The sequence below is a fragment of the Heloderma suspectum genome, chromosome 1 (assembly GCF_057233095.1).
Source record: "Heloderma suspectum isolate Gila_16-S chromosome 1, 16-S_ref, whole genome shotgun sequence".
NCBI classification, from domain to species: Eukaryota; Metazoa; Chordata; class Lepidosauria; order Squamata; family Helodermatidae; genus Heloderma; species Heloderma suspectum.
This window is the reverse complement of record NC_139458.1, coordinates 281,863,491-281,885,229: the sequence shown is the minus strand read 5'-3', so window position 1 is coordinate 281,885,229 and position 21,739 is coordinate 281,863,491. Positions and strand designations below refer to the sequence as shown.

At 42.6% G+C, this 21,739-nt stretch overlaps 1 protein-coding gene across 4 annotated transcripts in view; it reads left to right on the top strand.

Annotated features, from left to right (window-relative positions):
• Positions 1–21,739, top strand: part of ERICH1 (glutamate rich 1) — an 82,267-nt gene that overhangs the window by 9,244 nt on the left and 51,284 nt on the right. For 2 of the 4 annotated variants that reach the window (XM_084826761.1, XM_084826760.1), the window contains exons 2-3: positions 11,288–11,437; positions 19,780–19,917. In XM_084826761.1, coding sequence (XP_084682887.1) covers positions 11,288–11,437; positions 19,780–19,917 — 288 coding nt within the window. Of the gene's footprint in view, positions 1–11,287; positions 11,438–19,779; positions 19,964–21,739 lie in introns of all 4 variants that reach the window. The other 2 variants (XM_084826763.1, XM_084826762.1) reach the window with 1 other exon arrangement.

Sequence of the window (21,739 nt, the reverse complement as noted above, 5' to 3'; positions counted from 1 at the left end):
CATCCGCCCCAGGTAAGTTTCGTCCCAGGGGGAATCTGCAGGGGGGCGGGGGGGGGGGAGGCCGTTCCACGATGGATTTCGGGGGGCCTCACTGAAATCCGTGGCGGAATTCTCCACCATCCCTACTTGCTGCCCTCCTGTTCACTGGGCCAAGCTCTGACAAGGGAGGGACCATAGACTTCCCTTGGGAGTGTGCTTGTGCTTTGTTTGTGTGGATGGCAGCATGATGTCACTGTGATGTTCCAGCTGTCACTGCATGTTGATTAGTGCCTTCTATTTATGGGTAATGTGGGGTGTTATTGGCATAGGACATTGAAGTGGCAGTGTAGTTGCCAGGGATGCAATGAATGGCTGTCAGTGTGGCTTGTTTCTACAGCTATTTTGCTTTCTGTATTGCTGCTTAGAGTCCATAGCATTGCAAGTACATTATAACGATTTCCAAAGGGGTAACCGTGTTAGTCTGTTGCAGCAAGAACAAGAAGAGTCTTGTGGTGCCTTAAAGATTAAAACATTTTATTCTGGCATAAGCTTTCATGCATGCTGCCCACTTCATCAGATGCATTAGAATAAAAATTGTTAGTCTTTAAGGTGCCACGAGACTGTTGTTTCAAGTACATGATGCTGGTGATAGGCACGCTATAGCAGTGCTGGCATAGCAGGCTGTAGGATTCCCTTCAAGAGTATTTTTGCAGAACAGGATGTTCTATATAGAGGGCAGCTTGTGGCCCTCCAGATGTTGGACTGCAACTCCCAACATCCCTCACCATTGGCTGTGCTGGCTAGGGCTGGAGGGAATTGCAATCCAACATCTGGATGGCCACAAGCTGTCTACCCTACCTACCCCTAGTGTAGAACATCCAGAATTCCAGCAATTGTGATTTCCCCAATACAATACTACTACTTGGCTTTCAAATAAAATAGGTGCTCTCTCTTCCATGTATATCTTTTGCTCTTCATGTAAAGATCATCAGTCTTGAAGCCACTGAGGCCAACAACAGAGGTGTTTCTTTTCTTGTTTGAGTGAGATCGCAGCTACTTTCAAAATATCGATTAGGAGAATACCAGCTGATGTGGTCACACTGAAATTCAGTTTTATTTTATGTTTCATCTCTCCTTTCAACTCCTTGTGCCTAAGGGTGGATGTAGATTTGTTTTCAGAATGCTCACGTCTGCTTTCGGTGTTGGCATTGTGCTCCTTATGATGTTTACAAATGCACACCTCAGATTGTGCATTTCTAGCTATTTCTGGCAGCATGTTTAATAGTCCAGGATCTGTCATAGACTTTTGCTTTTTTAAAAAAAAAAAAAAACGATGTGCAGAGAATCTTGACGTTGGTATGGGTTTCAGGCCCATGTAGGAACACGTTTAACTTGAGTAGACTTGCCTTTTCTGTAGCTGCCATTTTCCAAGATGTCTGACATGCAAATAGGGACGTGCTATAACTCAGAGACAAGTGCCTGTAGAAAGCTCAGTTTGATGGCAAAATATAGGCTTTTAAAGTCAAGATAGTTAGAAGAACTATTACTAGTCTCTACTACCATCAGTATAGTCCAATGGACTGATAAATGCTGTCCTTTATTCAGGTGTGAAAGTGTCATAGTGCATCGTAAATAACAAACCTATGTTCAAAAATTTACTTGTCAAAAACGTGTGCTGTTTGAATGCTGTTTCTGATTTCAGTAAGTATCTGTTTACTTCATTTTTATGCCACCCTTCCTCCAAGGAACTCATCCCTTTCCTCTTATCCTCACAATAACCCTACTGAAGTAGGCTGGAGAAAGAGATGGTGACTGGCTAAAGGGCACCCACTGAGCTTCATAGCTGAGCAGAGATTTGAACCCATTTCTTCCTGTATCTAGTTTGGGATCCCATCCATAGACCATTACTGGTGGTAATAGTGGGTAGTAATATTTTTTTCTACCCATCTTGACTTAAACCTATATTTTGGCAACCAAAATGAGGTTTCTGCATGTACTCATTCAGGAGTTATCGCATATCCCCATTTGCATATCAGTCTGCTTGGAAAAGGGCAGCTAGAGAATTAATGTAACAGAATGGGCATGTCTAACCAAGTTGGCATGAGCCTGAAAATCATACAAGCCTTAAGACTCTCTGCACATCTTTTTTTTTTCTTTTTAAATGTGGGGGGTGGGTCTGTGGCAGCTTCTGGACCATATGGACAATGCAGCACTGAAATGCAAGCTGCATAGTTTGTTGCTGCTTGCTAATGCATGTCTGATCCTGAAGCTGTGCTTGGTACGGGACAGAATAGTCATTGCTATTAGCAGGTTCTTTACCATCTGATTTTCAAGGTGTCGAGTACATATTGATCAACAATTTAGATGTTCACTAGCATTCAAGTGATTTTAGTACTTTGAGCACTATACACAAGCCATCATTCAGTATGAATTGTCTAAAGTCTTCCCTTGACTCCCTTCCCTTGGCGCATGTAAAATATTTAAATACACAAGCACAAAGGAGCCTATGCATTTTTTAAAACAGGGAATATTCCAAAGGGAATGCTTTGACATAGGTGTGTCTAAGGATTCTGGCCATCCTATGAGTCCTTCCTGCAACCTCTAAATGGGAGATAATATGCTAACTTTGCAGCAGGTAAGAACTAAAGATGAAATGTCAAGTAAGATACTACATGCATTTAGTTCAGCATAGGTATGTTAAGTCATGAGGGCAAATTATGGTCTTGTGTCACCACCAGGACTATTTTTTTCACAATTTTCCCTCATTTTCAAAATACTGAATAAGGAGTTCTACTGTTTCATAATTGTAAAGTTATTCACTTCGATAGCTAGTGAGGACCGAGGCTTTAGTGAATCTGCGTTGGGCAGACTTGGTCTCAGATTCTATTGTGCTACCTCTAGCCTTTTTATTAAGAAATGCATTTCAGCTGGGATAGACTTTAAGGTCCAAATGACTGTAACTTCATTTTTCATTAAACTAAATGACAGAGGCATCTCTGCTTCAAACATGAACAGGATTTTGTACTCTAAGCATAAATTTGGCAGAGACAACTATACTTACCTGCATTAAGGGTGCAAACAATTTACTGAGATGTGGTTACTGAAAACAATCCTTCATGATGCCTGTAACTTTGTAGACAGTTGTTTGTCTGTAGACTCCAGTCATGTAGTGAGCTAGTCATTACCATGGTGCTGCCCAAATAGTTAGAGACATCCTTCCTGTCCAATAAACGCAGCCAGGCAGTGGGGGGGGGGGTCTGGGGGGGGTAAGGCTAATGGTGAACACCTTTATACGGTCAGGTGTGATTCCATCTTGCCTGCAGAAGGCGATGGTAAGACCTCTGCTCAAAACACCCTCCCTGAACCCCACCATATTGGAGGCCAACCTCCAATATTCCTTTCCTGAGCAAGGTGTGCTGGCTTCTCAGCTCCAGGGTTTTCTTTATGAAGCAGATTACCTAGGTCCATTTCAATCTGTCTTCAGGCCTGGTTATGAAACAGAGACTGCTTTGTGTCAGGCGGCCCTAGCCGGCCTCTTTCAGTCTACTCCAGTAGCCAACTCCAGACACAGACAAAGGATTCTTTTCAAGGCTTTATTCCTTTTACAACTTAATAACTCTATCACCAGCGACTAAGCTATGAACAGCAGAGTAACCTAGGCCCCGGGTTGGAAACAGTTGGTCCCCGTTTGAACGAGAATCACTTGCAGACCCTGAACTTATGGGCTAGGGAGAGTCCCTCCCCTTTTCCCTTGGGTCCTCTGGACGCGTTGCTTGCACGCCAAACGGGCGCTACACCTCCTTTCCGCGCCATCCATAGCTCGTTGCTCTCTGCATCTGCGTCGAGCATCCAGCTGTCAGGGTGGACACTGAGCCCATAGAATCCCAGAGTAGTTCTGATACTGAGGAAGAGCAGTTGCTCCTGGGAGAGGAGCGCGCTCCTCTTTCCCAGGGCCAACAGCTGACGGAGATTCCTCCCACCAGAATTCCTAGCTTAGATAGCAGTCCAGGGAGGGACAGAGCGCGGGAAGCAGACTTGATGGACGCGCGACGCCGACGCAGAGTGGTGCCAAATGGAGGGTGCAGAAAGGAGGCGTAGTGCCCGGTTGGCGCACAAACAACGGCTGCGCCCAGAGGATCCAAGGGAAAGGGGGAGGGACTCTCCCTAGTCCTTAAGTTCAGGGGTCTGCCAGTAATTCCCTTTCAAACGGGGACCAACTGTTCCAACTTAGGGCATAGGTACTCTGCTGCTCATATCTAGTTGCTAACAGTAGAGTTGTTAAGTTGTAAAAGAGGAATAAAGCTTTGAAAAGAATCCCTTTGTCTGTGTCTGGACTTGGCTACTGGATTAGACTGAGAGAGGCCGCCAAGGAGCCCTTGACACCAGCCAGGCCTCCTCCCGCGCTCTTTCACTCCCAGGACAACTATCTATGTCTGGAATGCCGGCAGGAGGAATCTCTGCCAGCTGCAGGGCCTCGGAGGGAAGATCGCGCTCCTCTCCCACGGACGGCTGTTCCTCCTCAGAATCAGAACTGCTCTGAGGTTCTACGGGCTCAGTGTCCACCCTGACACTTTGGTTGCCTTGGTGGATGATCTGCTCCAGGAACTGGACAGGGGGAGTGTGTTCCTGTTGGTTATGCTGGACCTTCGGCAGCTTTTGATACCATCAACCACAGTATCTTTCTGAGGTGCCTGTATGAGATGGAATTGAGAGGCACTGTTTTACAGTGGCTTGGGTCCTTCTCGTAGCGACAGTTTCAGAAGGTGGTACTTGGTGATTTCTCTTTGATGCCGTGGCCCTGTGGTGTCCCTCAGAACTATTGAAATAGTCCACCCCACCCCCCAAGAGACTAATGGATTCTGATGGGTCCCTGAGGGTTCTGGGGGATTTCCCACCTGGTATGGTTGGCAGTCCTGTCAAAGACTTAGCTGCCTTCCAAAATGGAGACTTGAGTAAGCCCTCTTTCACTGAGTAGGGCCCGTGTGGCCCCTTGATATACACTCAGGCTGAAGGCAGGCTGAAGCAGGAAGATGACTAGAACTCATGATGAGTTGTGCTGAACATGAGTGGGACCTTATTTTCAGGTCTACTCTGTGGTGGTGATGGAAACAAAGAAACATTTCTTCGCTAGCATTGCATCCTCTCAGAGCCAAACAACACGTTATGCTAATTGCGTAGCTTTTAGCTGTGGCTTGTCTCCCTACCACCACCTCTTTTTTCTTTTTTACTGCAGTATAAGCATGTGTGGCCTCAGTTCAGATTGGGACTACATACTCCAGGAGGGGGGAGTTAAACTGAATGCCCCACCATTACCTTCCAATCTAAAAGAACAAAAAACACAAAAGAACAAAAAGAAAAAATAATCCATTTGTGTAAACTGAGACTTTTTTTTTCTTTTTTTAACCCCGCCCCCGGGGGGGGGGGATTTCAGGAAACCCAGTGTGTGTGAGGGGGAGAGGTTTACCATTCCCCTCCTGGAGTATGTTGGTCCCAATCCAAATCAGGGCCGTGCTTACATTAGAGCAAAAAAAGGCAAGCCTCAACTATATGCTACGTGATTAATGTAGTATGTAGTTCAACTCTCATTGTCATCCAGTAGAACTTTTCTGAGTGGTGTGAGGCATTTTGAAATCTTGCCTGCGCAGAGGTGTGGTAGAACCCTCACTATCATGCTGTGATGTGTTTGCAAGACACTTTGAGGAGGAAGTTACCCATAAAGTTCCCTGTAAATGGCCTTTTCTGTGGCAGCACCCCAATTATGAAATTCCCTGCCACAAAGAAGGTAGCTTTAGGAAGACTCTAAATACTGTTTTCTTTAGACTGGCTTTTGATGGGTTTTAAATAGTTTTACTGAACTCTCTAGAGAAGTAGGCTCCAAATTATTTTGATTGCGCATCCCTATCAGTGAAAAAATGTTGAGCACGCACCCCCAATATATGTATATTTATTTATAAATTATATACATGTACTACTATACTAATATATTATGTACATTATAAAACATACACAAAAATAAAAATTAAACAGGATGAAATAAAGATGAATTAAATATTTATAAAATACTTCTTAAATTTTATTTATTAATGCTACAAAAAATCTTTTTGCTGTCACTTAAAAAAATTATTATTACTATAATCTGTAAATCCACTTAACTGTGCACACGTCGATGATCGACTGAAGGCACCACTGTCAACTTGCAAGGAGGGGAAAGGCGTGCTTGGCCGGGCTCCTGCCTGTGCCAGAGCCAGGAGTCCTGGTCGTCAGCCCTGCACCCTGCACAGAGTCCCCACTCCTTGGCCAACAGGTGCCTTTGGCCTGGGCTGTTGACCACTCTCCTTTGGCAAGATGGAAACTGAGAGGAAAGTGCCTGCTTCCTTCTCAGCTTCAAAAGGAGAGTGGGAAGAGTTAATCTCCTTCCTGCTATCCTTTGACAGGTTGGCAGCTGAAAGGAAAGTACCCGGGCTTTCCTCTCTTCTTGGGCTTTCTTGTTGGCTTCAATCTGCCAAAGGAGAGTAGAGAGGATTAACCTCCTCCTGGGCAGTTAAGAGGGAAGTGCCCGCTTCCTTCTTGGCTTCATTCTACAGAAGGAGAGTGGGAAGGGTTAATCTTCTTCCCACTTTCCTTCAGCTGCTGCCACCACTGCTGCCACCCTCCTTGCACACAACAGCAGCTCGTAGGAACAGCGGGAGGCAGCTCGTGCACCCTAGTGGATCATGCGTGCACCCCACTTTGGAGACCACTGCTGTAGAGATTTAAAGATGTTCTCAGTTTGGTTGCTTTGATATGAGATTGTTTTTAAAGTTGTATTTGCCCTGGGGGTCCTTGAGCAGAAAGGAGAGTTCACAAATATTTTAATGAATAAAATAAAGTATCTGTTATGACTCAGATTCCATAATTCAATGCAGTACAATTAGTGGAGGTATTCAGAGCACCGTCTAGTCCAACTTAGTTTGATGACTTTTAGTTATTGGAATGTGAGGATGGGGACCAGGTACTTAAAGCCCTAAATGGCATGGGACAAGGTTATATGAAAGACCATCATCTCCCATATGTACCCACCCAAACCTTAGGATCCTGCTCCAAGATGAGGCAGATGATCACTAGGGAGAGGGCCTTTTTGGTGGCCTTTTTGGTGTTCCAGCTATGGAACAGCATTCCCAAAGACTCTTACCTGGAGGGAGCCATCTTTGTGACACATACACCCAGGCTTTTTTCTTTCTTCTATTTTTTTTTTTTTACTTGAGCCTATCAGTTTAAAACTGTGTTTTAATTGTGTTTTCAGTTTTAATAAGTTTCTTTTGTTTTATACTATGTAATTATTTTTTGTGAGCCGCCCAGAGAAGTTCTGCTATGGGGCAGCTATATATATATACCATAATAAATGAGAAAAGTATAAAGTATTTAGCACTGAAAAAGTTGTTGCTACATTTTTTCTTTAGTTAGAGCTTCTTGCATAGAGAAAGGAAAGAAGCAAACAGATGTTACTGCATTTTTCACTTAGTCTTCAATTTAATGCACTATGTAATTGGTTCTAGTGAAAATGCAAAACAGGGGGCTAATTTTCTCTTCACACATTCTGCACCTCCTATGATCATGTCACATTGTTTGTGAACAGGTTCTGGTTATAGCCTAGGCTGGAGCAGAGGCCAGCACTACAATTTCACCTCAAAGAGTAGCCCTGAACATTGCCATTGTGTTTCTTCTCCCTCCCCTGCTCCACATAAATATGGCAGGTTGTGCAGTAATTGAAACAAAAGTTACTGGGGTGGGGGAACCTTTTGAAGAAAGAGTACTTGAATATTGAGATATTTTGAGTCTTAATTGGAAAGCCCAGATTTTACAAATCCTGCTTACAAAAAGTGTGTGGCAGTGGGGCTACCCTTTACCCTCTGGTAAAGGGTAGCCCCACTTCTTAAGTACCTGAAGGATCTTTTCCAGTGCCTCTAAGGGCACAATCCTATGTATGTTTCAACAGATAAAAGTCCTACAACTCACAGCATCCTTCCAGAAAGCCATGCTGGCTGTGGTATGCTGTGAGTTGTAGGACCTTTTGCTGTCTAAACATGCATAGAATTACACCCTAAAGTAATTTGAACTTCCCTCCCATACTTGGTGGATGGCAAGGAAAGTACCACACTGACTCCAAGCCAGTATGTTAGTGGCTAGGGAGCTAGGAAACCTAGCTGTAAGGTACCACTTCTCCAGGTTTGATGTAGCCTTGGTGACTGTCACAAAACCCCTTGGGCTCCTCTTTCCTTAAGCACTCACACACACACAAAATGAGAGGCTTCAGTCTCATGCCTTTAATTCATTATTTGCAGGTTCATTACAGATGCAAATCCTCAAAGACTGTCTGGCTACAGAGGAATGCCTCCAGGGGATTCAACTGGGATCACCGAAAGTTGCCTGCAGTTTGAAAGGGAAGCTATCTGGCTAGGCTAACCTAGGGAGGGATGCCCCGCCCCTCGCGTGATGCTCCCCTGCGTAGGCTCTCACGCATCGCTAACCGGTTCGAATGTCTAAGCTCTGCCCCTGACATTTCCCTCTTAGCTCCGCGTCTCCGCCTCACATCTCTTAGGTCACAGTCCTCAAGCCCCTCCTCCTCCTGCTCGCTGCTTCTCACAGACGTGGGTAAGGAGGAAGCTTCATGTCCAGCCATCTGGGAGTTGGTAACCTGAGAAGCACGCCTACCCATATCTGAACTGTCTTTTGAAAATGCCCCCCCGCCCCAGCTGCTCCTCTTCTGAATCTGATCTGCTAACTATCTCCCTGCACTCAGAATCAATCCTGACATGGATGTTGCTGTTGGCATGCATTCCACAACTATGAAAATGGGTCCTGCTTTCAACTTGGCAAGGATTCTGTCTGAACTGGGCAGGTGTGACAGAGATCCTTGTTCCTTCCAAGTCTTTTTGGGGTACATCAGCTTCCCCAACCTGGTGCCTGGTGTTCCCTGATATGGTATTGTGCTAGGCGCATGGGGACAGGCAGTAGCTAGGAAGATCTTTATGTTACCATTGGGGACCTGGACACTGCATCTGTGGACCTGGTCAGTTATGAGGTGGCCTCATTTTGCAGAGATAATGCCACCCCATTTTTAGTTGCAACATCACATCACTGTATTCTCCTATGTATGTGACAGACTTTTGCTTATCATGGCCATTATATCACCACTCTCAAAATAGAAAATACAGCTATTTCTTTAGTAAAGACATAGTAGTTGATGTGGAAAATTCTCTTCCTCTCTCTGTTGAAAGCTGCTTTCCATGTCTACAATGATGTATCTTCTTTAAATTGAAATTTGCAGAAGTTTGCCTACAGGCATATCTAGATCATTGTTAAAAGGCAAAGATTCCCCCATGCACACATGAGAGTAATTTTTCCCTACTAAAGCAGTTTATACACTGTTTCTGTTCACAGTGAATATTGTTCCTTGAGTTACATTGGTCTGAATATGGTGTATGATGTGAAAGAGAGCAAAACTGCATCTTCTAGATACTTTTTTTTCCCAAGTTGGGAATTCTTAAAAATCCCTGAGAAGCATTTTTGTCCCTAGGCAGTATTATAATTATTTTGCTAGGGATTTAGAATAGGCTGCCTTAAGGCACAGATGTCATTTTCCTGCTCACTTTTATTTCTCTTTCTCTGTTTGTCGCAATCTCTCATTCCCGCCAATGTAAAGGGTAACATTATTGAAGCCTTCTTCTCAGAGCTGTGAATTCTCTGCATGAACGTATAATGAAAGAGCACTCCTACAGTAACAACTTCAGGCAGCTGGGGGGGAGGGGGGCAAAGTGGCAAAAATATCCAGTGTTCTCATTAAGAGCATGGTGTTTTGTTTTGTTTTACTTTGTCTTGACTCTTACTCTAATTATAATTTTATAGAAATGACTAGTAGCAACTTGTGTTTTGCAGGAACAAAGTGGTAGTGATAAAAGGACAGGATGATGAGAGGTCTTAAGAGGCACTGACATTGATTTTGCACTGTTTTGTCCAGGGTGCTAGATGCAATCCAGTTCTCATTTTCTTTGAAAACACAAAGATACCCAAAAAGTTTCACAGCATCCTCATCAGGGCCAGCCTAAGTCTGATACAATAGAAAGCATTTTCTTCAGAAAGTAGATTCTGCTTGTCCTCCTCCTAAGTTACACTTTTCTTTGTCCTTTTTGGGATTATTTTTTTAAACTCCAGTTGTGGTGTGGGTGGGGTAGTTCACTTTTACTTTTCAGTTCACAATTATTTATTTATTTATTTATTTTATTGCATTTATATCCCGCCATTTTTCCTCCTTAAGGAACCCAAGGCGGCTTACACAATCCTCCTCCTCCATTTTATCCTCACAACAACAACCCTGTGAGGTGGGTTGGCCTGAGAGACTGTGACTGGCCCAAAGTCACTCAGTGAGCTTCCCTAGCTGAGTGGGGACTAGAACCTGGATCTCCCGACTCCTGGCTCTCATACACCACACTGGCTCTCATGCAAAATATCTGAGGTAGATGCTGATCCTGGTATCAGATCTGTAATTTGTCATATATAAAAAAATATAATTAAAATATGTGGCGCAGTGGGAATGTTTGTTACTGTTCAAACAGAACCACCTCTGGCATAAAGCTGGCATTGTTTATCTGTATGCCTTGCAGCATATTCCTGTTACTGTTAGTGGTTTGCTTCATTGGGATAATTGCTCATTTTCTTTGCCTGGGTCTAGTAGTAGAGCTCTCTTAAAATGTCATGCCTTGCTAGTAGCTCCTTTGTAATTTTTTTTCCCCAGGACAAAGTACTACTTGGTAAGCTGATCTCATCCTTATCCTCAGTGGGCACAGTCCATATGGGAGGAGCACCCAGTGTCTTTTGCTTCAAAAACCAAGCTATGGAAAGAGATGGGGCTGTTTAACATTGGTGGTGGTATCCCTTCATGCAGTTTATAGACTGAGAGAGATGCACATAGCTCGCTCTTAAGGATGAGTTCATCCTTGCATTAAATCAGCCTGTGTGCAAAGGCAGCCTATTTTTGTGAAGGTCAAACTCCATTAAAGTAAAGCTGCAATTCTGTGTAGGGCCTGATGGTGCACCATAAAGCCTCTTGTGATCAGCAGGTATCTTGTACACACTTGTTTCTGCCAGTTGTGAACTGGCTCCCAAAAAAGCATCCTGATCTCCAAGCTTTCACTCTCTTGCAACCATCCCCTTCTCTTTTAAGATGAGTTCTCTTTGAATGGGAATGGGAGCAAGAACATCAAGGCTTTATTTCAAGTTATAAATACCATCAACTGTAATTACTAAACTTATTTTATTGCCATCTTTTTAGTGTTCAGAAAGAAGGTGTTGGAGAAACTCTTTCCTGCTCCTGTTCCTCCTGATGTGGTTTCTCCAAATACACAGAGCAGCATTGTTCTGAGCGGTCCAGTTTCAGAGCAGGAAGATCCTGAGAGTGCTGCAGCTTACTCCAGTTTACCAGGTAAAGTTGACTCTGCAGATTGAGAGAACCTATGACTTCTCTTACAAAGCTTGGTGGATGACCACTATTTTGATTAGAATGTTGCATAAAATGAAAGAAAATGGTGTAATTTGTGTTCACCTTTATTGTAAGGATGCAATTAAACAAAATATATTGGCACAATAAGACCATTTATTTTCAGAAGAGTTCAAGGAAAGGGTTAAAAGTACAATAGTACAAAGTCTGTGGTTGATGGTGGCTTCATTCTTTGTGCTTGATTTTAGTGTCGAATTTGTTATGTTTTAATTTTGTTTGTTGTACAGCACCTAGAGAACACATATTACGAGGAGACCAACAAATATAAATATAGTAACTGCTAGCAAGTACAGAAATTATGTTGAAAATATGAAAGCATATTGTCTTAAACATTCAGCCAGCATCTACCTAATTGCGAAGCAAAAGTCACATTTGATAATCTGCCACTAAAACAATAACACATCTGTCAGTTGCAAAATGCAATCTTAAACTGCTGATGAATAGACACTCAGAAATTACTCGTTTTAAAATTAAGCCAAGAAAAACAGGCAGTTAATGCAAGTTAACTGATTTCACATCCAAGCCAGCCATGCTCTGAATAAAGGTGCTTCTTGGATGAGCTTACCCTCCATTTGCAGCCCATTCACTAGAAAAAAAAACATGTATTCTATTGGCCTGAGGTATCATCTGGGCAATGCCTGCTATTGTAATCCTGGAAGCATAATGTGGGAAGCATTGGTACAATCAGTTTGATCAGGTATTCTAAGTCCATTCAAATATGTGTATATGTGAAATACAGTAGTATCTTATTCACTCTTGCTAGCATTTTCCAAAGATATAATAATTACACAGTACAGGTCCTGAGTCCAAGTAACAAGTGGAATTGGAGTTCTTGTGTTCTTTTATTTGGCCCTCCAAGGTATAAAATCTTAGTTGCTAATAAATAGTATACTTCCTCTTCTCACTACTTGTAGATTTGGTAAATTCTAATGAAACAGAATACTGTCTGTGGTGGTTTTTTATTGTTTTGTTTTTCTTACTTGATGTATCAATCTAATAACAAAGTTAAGTGAACCTGACCCCATGGGCTGCATCATGCCTAACTATTTGCTAAACTGTCAGAGTAACCCAATGTTGAGTGACAGACAAACTTTAGCTTTCACATGGACTCATGTTTCATCTTACGGAGAGAATTAGCATGGATTCTGTTCCATTGCAAGTCTACCCGCAATGCTAGAATTTTGTCTTGTGTATTAAAACATTTGCTCAGTTATTTTTTCCAAACAAGTTGCTCAGGTACCCAATAAAATACCACAACATGCCCTAAAAGATGCCTCTTAAAAATGTTCACAAGCCACAATACTTGTTTTCAGATGTTAACTAATATGAATATAGAAAACATAACTGACAAGGAAATCCTGTACATGTTTACTCAGAAGTTTGCCCCGTTGTGTTCAAAGGGGTTTACTTCCTAGTAAGTATATTTGGAGCTGCAGCCTTAGTCCCTCTTCTATTTGCATTTATTATTTACATCCAGAGCTACTCTGTCTTTATCAAAGAAATACATATGGTATCAGAAGCCTGTTTAAACAAAATGTTTACTTGGCACCTCAACCCAGAAGGCATATGGAAAAGAATGCTCTCTTCAGGCAGGAAATACGAAAGTCTCCATAGGTATCCACTCCACTGTAAAGTTCCTAGCAGCGTTCCTTTAGAGACCGGGGAGGAGGGGAGCAAAGAAAAGATGGGACTTTTAAAGGCAGATCTGTAAAACCAGGATTGTAATATAGTGTTTCATCATAACACTCATGTTGGGCAGGGCGGGAGGCATTTGCAGGGAAGAATCCAGTGGACAAGAGAGGAAAGTTTAATCTTTCCTGAGTGCCCCTGCAAACATGCCTCTCCCCTGTTACAGTTTTCCTCCAGCTGGATTCACAGAGCAGATATATGCCTAGTTGGGGGAAACTGCCTCTGAAGGAAAAGAGACATTCTCAGGAGAGGACTGGAGGGCACGGAAGGATTAAGCTTTCCCCCTTAGTCTGCCCATCAGTTCTCTCCTATCAGTGGTATGTACATTTACATTACCACAGCAAATACTGGTTGGAGGGCAGTGCCTGAAGATTATAAATCTGCATGTTCAATTGGCAGTGAAGGTGGTACTCTCCTTTTCTATATGATTTGGAAGTATTTCCCACAATGTATTTCTAGCAGGAAGAACCTTAATTTATCATTGGATGTCTTCTTGTTATACCAGTATAACAAATTATATATGTCTCTAGAGTGGCATATTTATTGCTGGAACCATAACCTGATGTTGCAATAAGTCCTGATATTTTTTTTAACATGTTCCTTCAGATTTAGTATCAGCACTTCTTCCTAACTTGCCTTTACAGTATGCAAGTTGGTATGCAAGTGCAGAAGTATCTTTTACTACTTCGACACTGCTGTTGTCTTAGACCTAAATAACATTTGCAAACACAGTCTTGGCAAAATTTTGCCTGTCTATATGAGAATTTTTTTTTTTTTAAACCCTGCTCTGATTCTGAGGACTGTGTTATCAGTGATACACTGGCAAGCAAGGCAAATATTGTCTATACATATTCATAAGAAAATCTTTGGCAGTGCAATAATGGAATAAACAACTTTTGCAGACTGATTAAACAATTCATTTTAGCAGTTAATTACTGTGGCAAGAAGCAGCAACAGACTATAATTATTACATTGTAGAGTAGAATATGATATTTTAAATGCTTTTCCATCAAGAACTGGTGCTCTGTTGTCAGATAATGTTAACATGACATAACTGTCAATATGGTAGTTGGTTATTCATAATGTTCTGAAGCCATGGTTTCTTCTTTAGATCAATGATCTGCTGCTTTTAACTCTCAGTTTCTGTTGGGCCTTTTGCTCTACCCAAATGTTATTGAACAGTCTTCTCTAGAGCAGGGGTGTGGAGAAGGTAGATCTCCAGATTATTTGGAATTCAACTCCCAGAAGCCCCTGCCAGCATGGCCAATTGTCAGGAATGTTGGGAGTTGAAGTATAAAACACTTGGAGCTCTCCTGTCTGCCTACCCTTGCTTTAGAAAGGTCCAAAAAGACCACAGCAGTTGATCTCTCCTTTCATTTAGTATGTAAGGGGATGGAATAGCTTGTTGCCATCTTTTCTTCTTCAGGTCTCCAGGAGTCCCAGAATTAGACGGATAAAGCAATATTGCATTTGCTGAAGATATAAGCACATCAGTAGAACTTGTCAAATAAAACATTCCTAAGACAGAGGTTTGGCTTCTGGTTTGTTATCAGAAGTGGTTCACATAACAGTAGAAACCCCTTGCTTAATAGGATAAGAAGTTACTAGCTATCTGTGAGTATAAGTGCAGCCAACTGCAAGCAACCACATATAGGAAAGACAAAGGATGCTTATAACAATCTGAATGCCTTTTCAGTACTGTGCCTTTATGTATTCAAGCTCTCCTGTACAAGCATAAGTGCTAGAAACAATCTTTTCCAAATTTAAAAACAATTGCATTCTCTGGGTTCTTGGAAAAAACTCCTTTAGTGAGAGGCATTTGTTGTTCATTAACAGTTCAGGACAGTGATATAGGGTGGAAAATTTTCCAAGGCTTTATTTTTCTGCAGAACATTTTCCATTTCATAAGTTCATTAATAAAAATGAATGTATGCCAACTGCAGGTACAATATTAGGCAAGCTTGGCAGTTTCAAAGTTGTAATTCATATTTTTCAGGTGACTATCCCTAGCATACATATACATCATTGAAATCCAATATGTCTCAGAGTGAAATGGAACTAATAAATAGTGATGGCAAAACTGAAGGTACCCAACAATCTTAGTGGAAGGGAGTTGAACTCTGGTGAAATAGATGAGTGGTTGTCAGCATATCATGTACATTTCTAGGGATGTCAGAGAATTCCGCCACGGATCTCGGTGAGGCCGAATGCCAGTGCATTTGCCCCCCCGAAATCTGTGGCGGAACAGCCTGCCCCCCGCCCCCCCGCGGATCCCCCCCAGGACAAGACTTACCTGGGGCGGATCTTCCGGGCGGCGGCAGCTCCGGCGGCGGCGGGTGGTCTTCTGACCAGCTGCCGCCGCCGCCATTTCCAGGCTTGTGAAAAAAAAAAAAGACATGATAGGCTACGTAAAGATTTACGTAGCCTATCATGGCTAGGTTTAAAAAAAAAGAAAAAAAAGACGTGATAGGCTACGTAAATCTTTACGTAGCCTATCATGGTTGGGGGTGGGTTTAAAAAAAAAAACATGTACGCAAATGGCGGCGGCTACGGCCACCGCCATTTGCATTCCTTCTTTTTACCGTCTTAATCTACGTAAATATTTACGTAGACTATGATGGCGAAAATCAAGGGGAATGCAAATAGCGTAGCGGGCGCTATTTGCGTCCCCTTTTGATTCTCCATTTTAGCCTACGTAAAGATTTACGTAGGCTAAAGCGGTGAATGAAAAAGGGACGCAAATAGCGCCCGCTACGCTATTTACGTTCCCCTTGATTTTCGCCGTCATAGTCTACGTAAATATTTACGTAGATTAAGATGGCCAAAAAGAAGGAACTCAAATGGCGGCGGCCGTAGCCGCCGCCATTTGCGTACGCATTTGTGTGTGTTTTTGGTTTTTTGACCCAGAGCCCTCTGTGGCCGGAAATCCGGCTGTGGATGGCTCTGGCCTGGCCGGGCGGGGCCTGGCCGGTTGCTCCGCGGAGCTGCCGCGGAGCACAGCCGGCCGTTTGAGGATTCCGCGGGGAGGGACGGAACGCCTCCCCCCCACCATCAACATAATCCGCGAAAGGTAAGTCACTTTCGTACATCCCTATACATTTCTTTGAGTTGCTGAAATTAGTGTGTCAACAGTTTTCGGCACCTTTGTTTTTTCTTAAATTTAATCAATGTAAGGGAAGTACATGCAATTGTCTTTAATTTGTTATAAGTATTCCAGCGAAAATGTCTACATAATATAACATTTAAATCTCATGGAGGGAGCAATCCTATGGCCGTTAGTCAGCGGGTAGACAGCCATAGGATATCTGGTTTTTGGAAACCGACCTTCTCCCCGCCCAACCTTCCCCTGCTTCTGCGCTGCCTCGTAGGTAGCACGGAACAGCCCCATGCTCTGCGCTCACAATGCAGAGCGGCCAAAACAGGGTGTTCTGGGGTGCAGGGAGGGTGGAAGTGCCTGTACGAAACATCCTATGTGTCGTACAGTAGCCTCCTCCCCTGCTCTGCCCTGTCTAGCCACAAATGCAGGGCAGGAGAATTGCAGAGGGAATGATCCCCTCCATGCTTCTCCTGCCCTGCATTGGATAGGATATCTGCATAGGATTGTGCCCATCATTGCTTTAATTTTTTTCCTCAAATATTTATTCAATTATTTCAGGTCAGATACTTGTGTCATATTGGGGCAAATCATTAATATGGGGTAAAAGATGCTAAATTAGATCTCTCTAGGGCATCAGAACATTTTCTAATGCAAACTGACAATTTTGCTTTGCAATGACCCTATGCAAATTAAACTAATTTGCATTGGAAAATTTTCCAGAAAAATTTCCCATTCAAAATTTTCTGGAAAACCCACATCACTGGTTTAGGACAGTAATTCCTAAACTGAGAAATAATTAGCAGTGCAATCCTATGCATGACTGACTTGGAAGTAAGTATTTCTGTGTTAAGTAGGGGTTACTCCTACGCAATGTCCATAGGATTGCAACCTAAGCCTCCTTTTAACCCAGAGTACCCATTGTCTGGAGTCTGCCCATTGCTTCCCGGCGTGAATCATTATTCTTGGCCATGCCTCCTCCTTCCAATCAGGTCCCTGCTAGGGTCAGGCAATTTTGCCAGGCAGGGGAGAGAAGGAACCACACAAGAATAAAGCAGGCCACAACTTTATTGGGAAGAGCTTTACAGAAATTTTGCTGTGGCGTGTAGGCAACAATCCACTTTCTGACAACCTACCTGTCAGCAGAATGGCGCAGCTCCAGCTCACCTACTGGGATGAGCACTGGGAGAAAAGATAGCATAGGTCACAAACAGCTTGATCTATTTCCATGACCGCTGCCATCGGCCTTGTGGCATGGGTCCTAGAATGGATTGACCCATACCCTAGAGCCCTTTAAGCCCCCTTCCCTTTGGTAGGATGACTGGAGAAACCACCACCACTCACCTCTCGGCTACAGATCCTGTCTGAAGCCCGTGCACCAGACAGGCAACATAAGTAGTTATGACATAACACAAGTGCAAAAAATAAAAGACTAGTCGAAGGATGATGAAAATGAACCTGGTTAAAATTCTTTCCCAGTGACTAACACAATGTCCATAACAATATGTAGCAACCAAACTGCAGGATGTAGTAGAATGTGATCAAAGAAGATATTGGTGATGGGTGGGAGGGATGTGGGCCAGGGAGGCACTGGCTGGGCCTTGAGATAAATAGGCTAGGAGCAGACTGCAGGGAAGAGGTTCATTCTTTGGTCTAGGCAGAGTGAGGCATGCCGATGAGCTGCTTCTAGCTGGCTGCACTGTTTCTCCTTCCTCATGCTGCCACCCTGACACAGACCACAAAGTGGGCTCCACAAAGTGGGTTCCACAAAGCTCACAAGTGGGCTTGTGAGTCAAAGCTCGGATGGGTACTTGAGGATTACCAAAAAAGAGGACAAACAAGGGAACAGATTTTCATGTGTTCTCATTTATATAGATGCACAATGATCTCACCATAGAAGGGAAAACTGTGACCTGTGTGCCTGCTGTCCAGTTGCTAACTGTTGATGGGCAACTTTAAGGCCTCTGCTCTCTGATATTATGATTCTTTATCTTTAAACCAGATTCAGAATGAGCAGCCCTTCAAATTGAAGGCTTTCCTTTGTAAAGTAGGGCTCATGGCTCCCATAGTCAAAGCGTGAACATAGCTGCATTTCTGCATTGGATCATTCAGCCACTCGTGTTGAAAGAAACACAGCAACATTAGCTGCCCTCAGAAAAGGCATATGAAGAATGGTGATTCCTTCAGAAATGCAGAGGACGGGGTCCTTGAGATTGTGGAAGTAAACTTCTTCACTCATAAGAGCCTCTGCTTTAGTTCATGAACAGTGTGCCTAGGCAATTGGAACTTTGCAAATGCCAGACCAGTATCTCCCCAAAGCTTTTATAAATTATCTTTAGTTCATGCATGAGAAATTCTGCAGGAAACTAAGAAGGCATCTCTAAGAATTGATTCCCAGCCCCCGACCCCAAATTCAAGCCTGATATTGTCCAAAAGATTCTAACACCCCGAAGAACGTTTACATTTGCTTCTCATTAATTCCAGCACTGATTAACACTTCATTATTAATCAACAGTAGTAGGAGAAATCAGTCCCAAGACTTGGCAGTTTGAGGGGTTTAGCATGAATTTAGGTAACTAATTTACCAAATAGTTTCAATTAATTTTTAGCTTGATGTCTGTTTTTTCAGATTGCATGATTAATCAGTTTTTATCTTACTGCATTATTTCTGTTTCCTTTGTTGACCTCTAAAAGTGAAGACTTTTCATTAGTGTCTAAAACTATCTGGAGTGGGGGGCAAATTGTATTTTTTACATGATTTTAAAAATAAAGAGGGGAGGAACATCAGATATTTAGCCTCTTCAGCCCTATGAAATGACCTAATTTCTTCTGAGAAAAATAAAGCATGCTAAAATGTTGGATTTCCCATCAATATCTATAGGAGCCACATTTAGCAATCTTCTTTATGGGCCTAGAAGGCTGACAGGCAAATTGTGTGACATCTTCATCAAAGCAATAATTGTGGGAGTAGGCATTCCTTTAGCTATGATAAATGTCTCAATAGCTGCAGATTTAAAGTGCACTATATAGTGGTATGACTGCATTTTGGCAAGTGTAGCCAAGTTATATTAAGGCCCCTCAAAAGGCCTTCCAGAAGTGCACCATAACTGCTTATGAGTAATGTTCTTCCTTTGTCTCCACAAAGCGATTATAAGAGGATCGCTGTTTGTATGAATTTGCACCACGTAAATCATAGCAGTGCCTATGTGTCATACGTTTAGTTGAGTACCCTTACTTCTTTCACTTTAAGATAAAAGGAGAGCTTTAGTTGAGCTTTTGGCGTTCTTGTAACTGGATGCCATCAATGCCACTGACAAAGCAGAATTTGCAAATTCACCTGCTTCTGTCCATCCTGCTTTGTTGCAGGTGCTGGCAGAAAAAGACAATTTTTCCCTATTTGGACAATGCGAAGACAAGTCAGGCAACTTGGATAAGCATGCAGGTACCATCCAAAAACAATGCAGCTTTGGTTATTATCTTCTAGGTAAAAAGAGTGTGATGCTGCCTCCAAGAAAAATGTACACAGTGAATCCACCTCCTGATGATTATGTACCAGCCACTAATGAGGAAATCAATAATAAAAACTCTGAATGTGATAACGTCAGTGACGATGATGCTCCAGGTGAGACATGATGCTCCATGGTGTTTTCAGAAGTCAACGTTTAAAGGTATGAACTACAGATGGCTGGGTTATTTGGGAAGTTATATTCACTTGCAACTCTGAGCCATGTAGTACATCTGCTAAGATGTTGCCATCTTTTGCTTCCTGCCAAAGTGGGTGAAATTTGGGGGACACATTTGTAGAAATGCCTCCAGGTTGCCTATGTACTGATGTGAGTGTCATAACTGCAGTTATTTGGAAGTCTGTATTGCTTACATCAATGGAACTTGGAGCCAGTTCAGGCAATGAGTAGGGCGCTTGCTACAGTTCTCACAGGTCTGTACAACCTCAGAAATGCAAGAAAGGGTCTGAATGTCTGAAGGTGCCTCACATCAACATACATACATACATACATATATATATATATATATATATATATATATATATATGGGGGGGGGGGAGAGAGTGCAAAGCTAGCTTGCAAAGAGATATGCTCTCTACTATAGCATTCTTCCTCATATGCAGGAAGACCTTGATACCGTAGTGCTTTTAACGGGTGACAAATAGTCATAGCTGGCAGGCCACAGTATGTGCTAGTGGTCTGTGTTTGGCATGATGAGTCAGATGTTGTGTGGGCCTGATGTCCTACAGGTGTCTTGTATGGCTTCTAGAATCTCAAGACAGAATTTCATAGAACCAGTTTTATAGAATATTTTATATACCAAATACATAGGGTAGTATCCAGCACTGCAGTACCGCTAACGTAAAGGATGTTGCATTAGTGTAAACTATCTGTAGCTCAATGCCAATAGCACTTGCTGTTGGGGTGGGTTTCACCGGAAAATTGACCACTCCGGCAAGCACTATTGGCATTGCCAATAGTTTACACCAGCGCATTTATGTTAGTGGTAGTGCAGCATTGGATACTGCCCATAGATGTTACATTTTTTGAATCCTTAAACTGTTTTTGCTGATAGGTTATTCTTGGTGCACAGTGAACTTAATTTGTCAGTGGCCTCTAAGTCCTCTTCAGTGTCTCCATTGTAATGACAGTTTGATCTAGTAAATTTATTTGCACAAGTCTACCAACCAGAACTCCTAACTTTTCTCAGTTGAATGAAGCCTACTGTTGATCTTATTCTTCGTGCTTTTATAAATGTTAAAGGGTGAACTTACTATGGATCTTATTAAATTGTGGATCAAACCACAAACATATATAAATATGTGAGAAATTAGATCTACTGAGCTAGAGAATTGTATGGATAATGATGGAAGAACTGGGTTTCAGGGTCTCTAAAGTGCTAGAGAATGTGGATGCAAATGTGAGAATATGGTTTATTTCTAGGATAGGAATTTTCAAAATAGGTGTGACATTTTTTACATTCCTACTCTTATTTGTTTATTTATTCAAAGGATTTATGCCTTTTAGGATAACTCCCCCAGGTTAAATATTGCTTGTGTGGGCAAGCAAGTCTACATAGAGCTCTTCTCCCCGCAAGAGTAGCTCCATTCATTTCAATGGAGGGACACAATCGGAGTGTGAAAAGGAATGCATGTCCCTCTGTTGAAATGAAGGGGGGCTACCCATGTGGTGAGAAGTTCAGCATACAGTTCAGTACACCATAGAATCTTAGTGTGAGAGGAATGCTCACACTGGGCAAATCACATAGCACTGGGGCTGCTACAAGGGGCAGATATTCTTAAGAGAAATACTTTTGAGGGAAGCAAATACTCAGTCCATAAACTTAAGCCACAGTGACAAAACCATGGTTTTCAAAAATTATTGAAGTATTTAAGAAGTACAGGTAAAAACCAATCTGTCAGTGGCAAACTATGGCAGGAT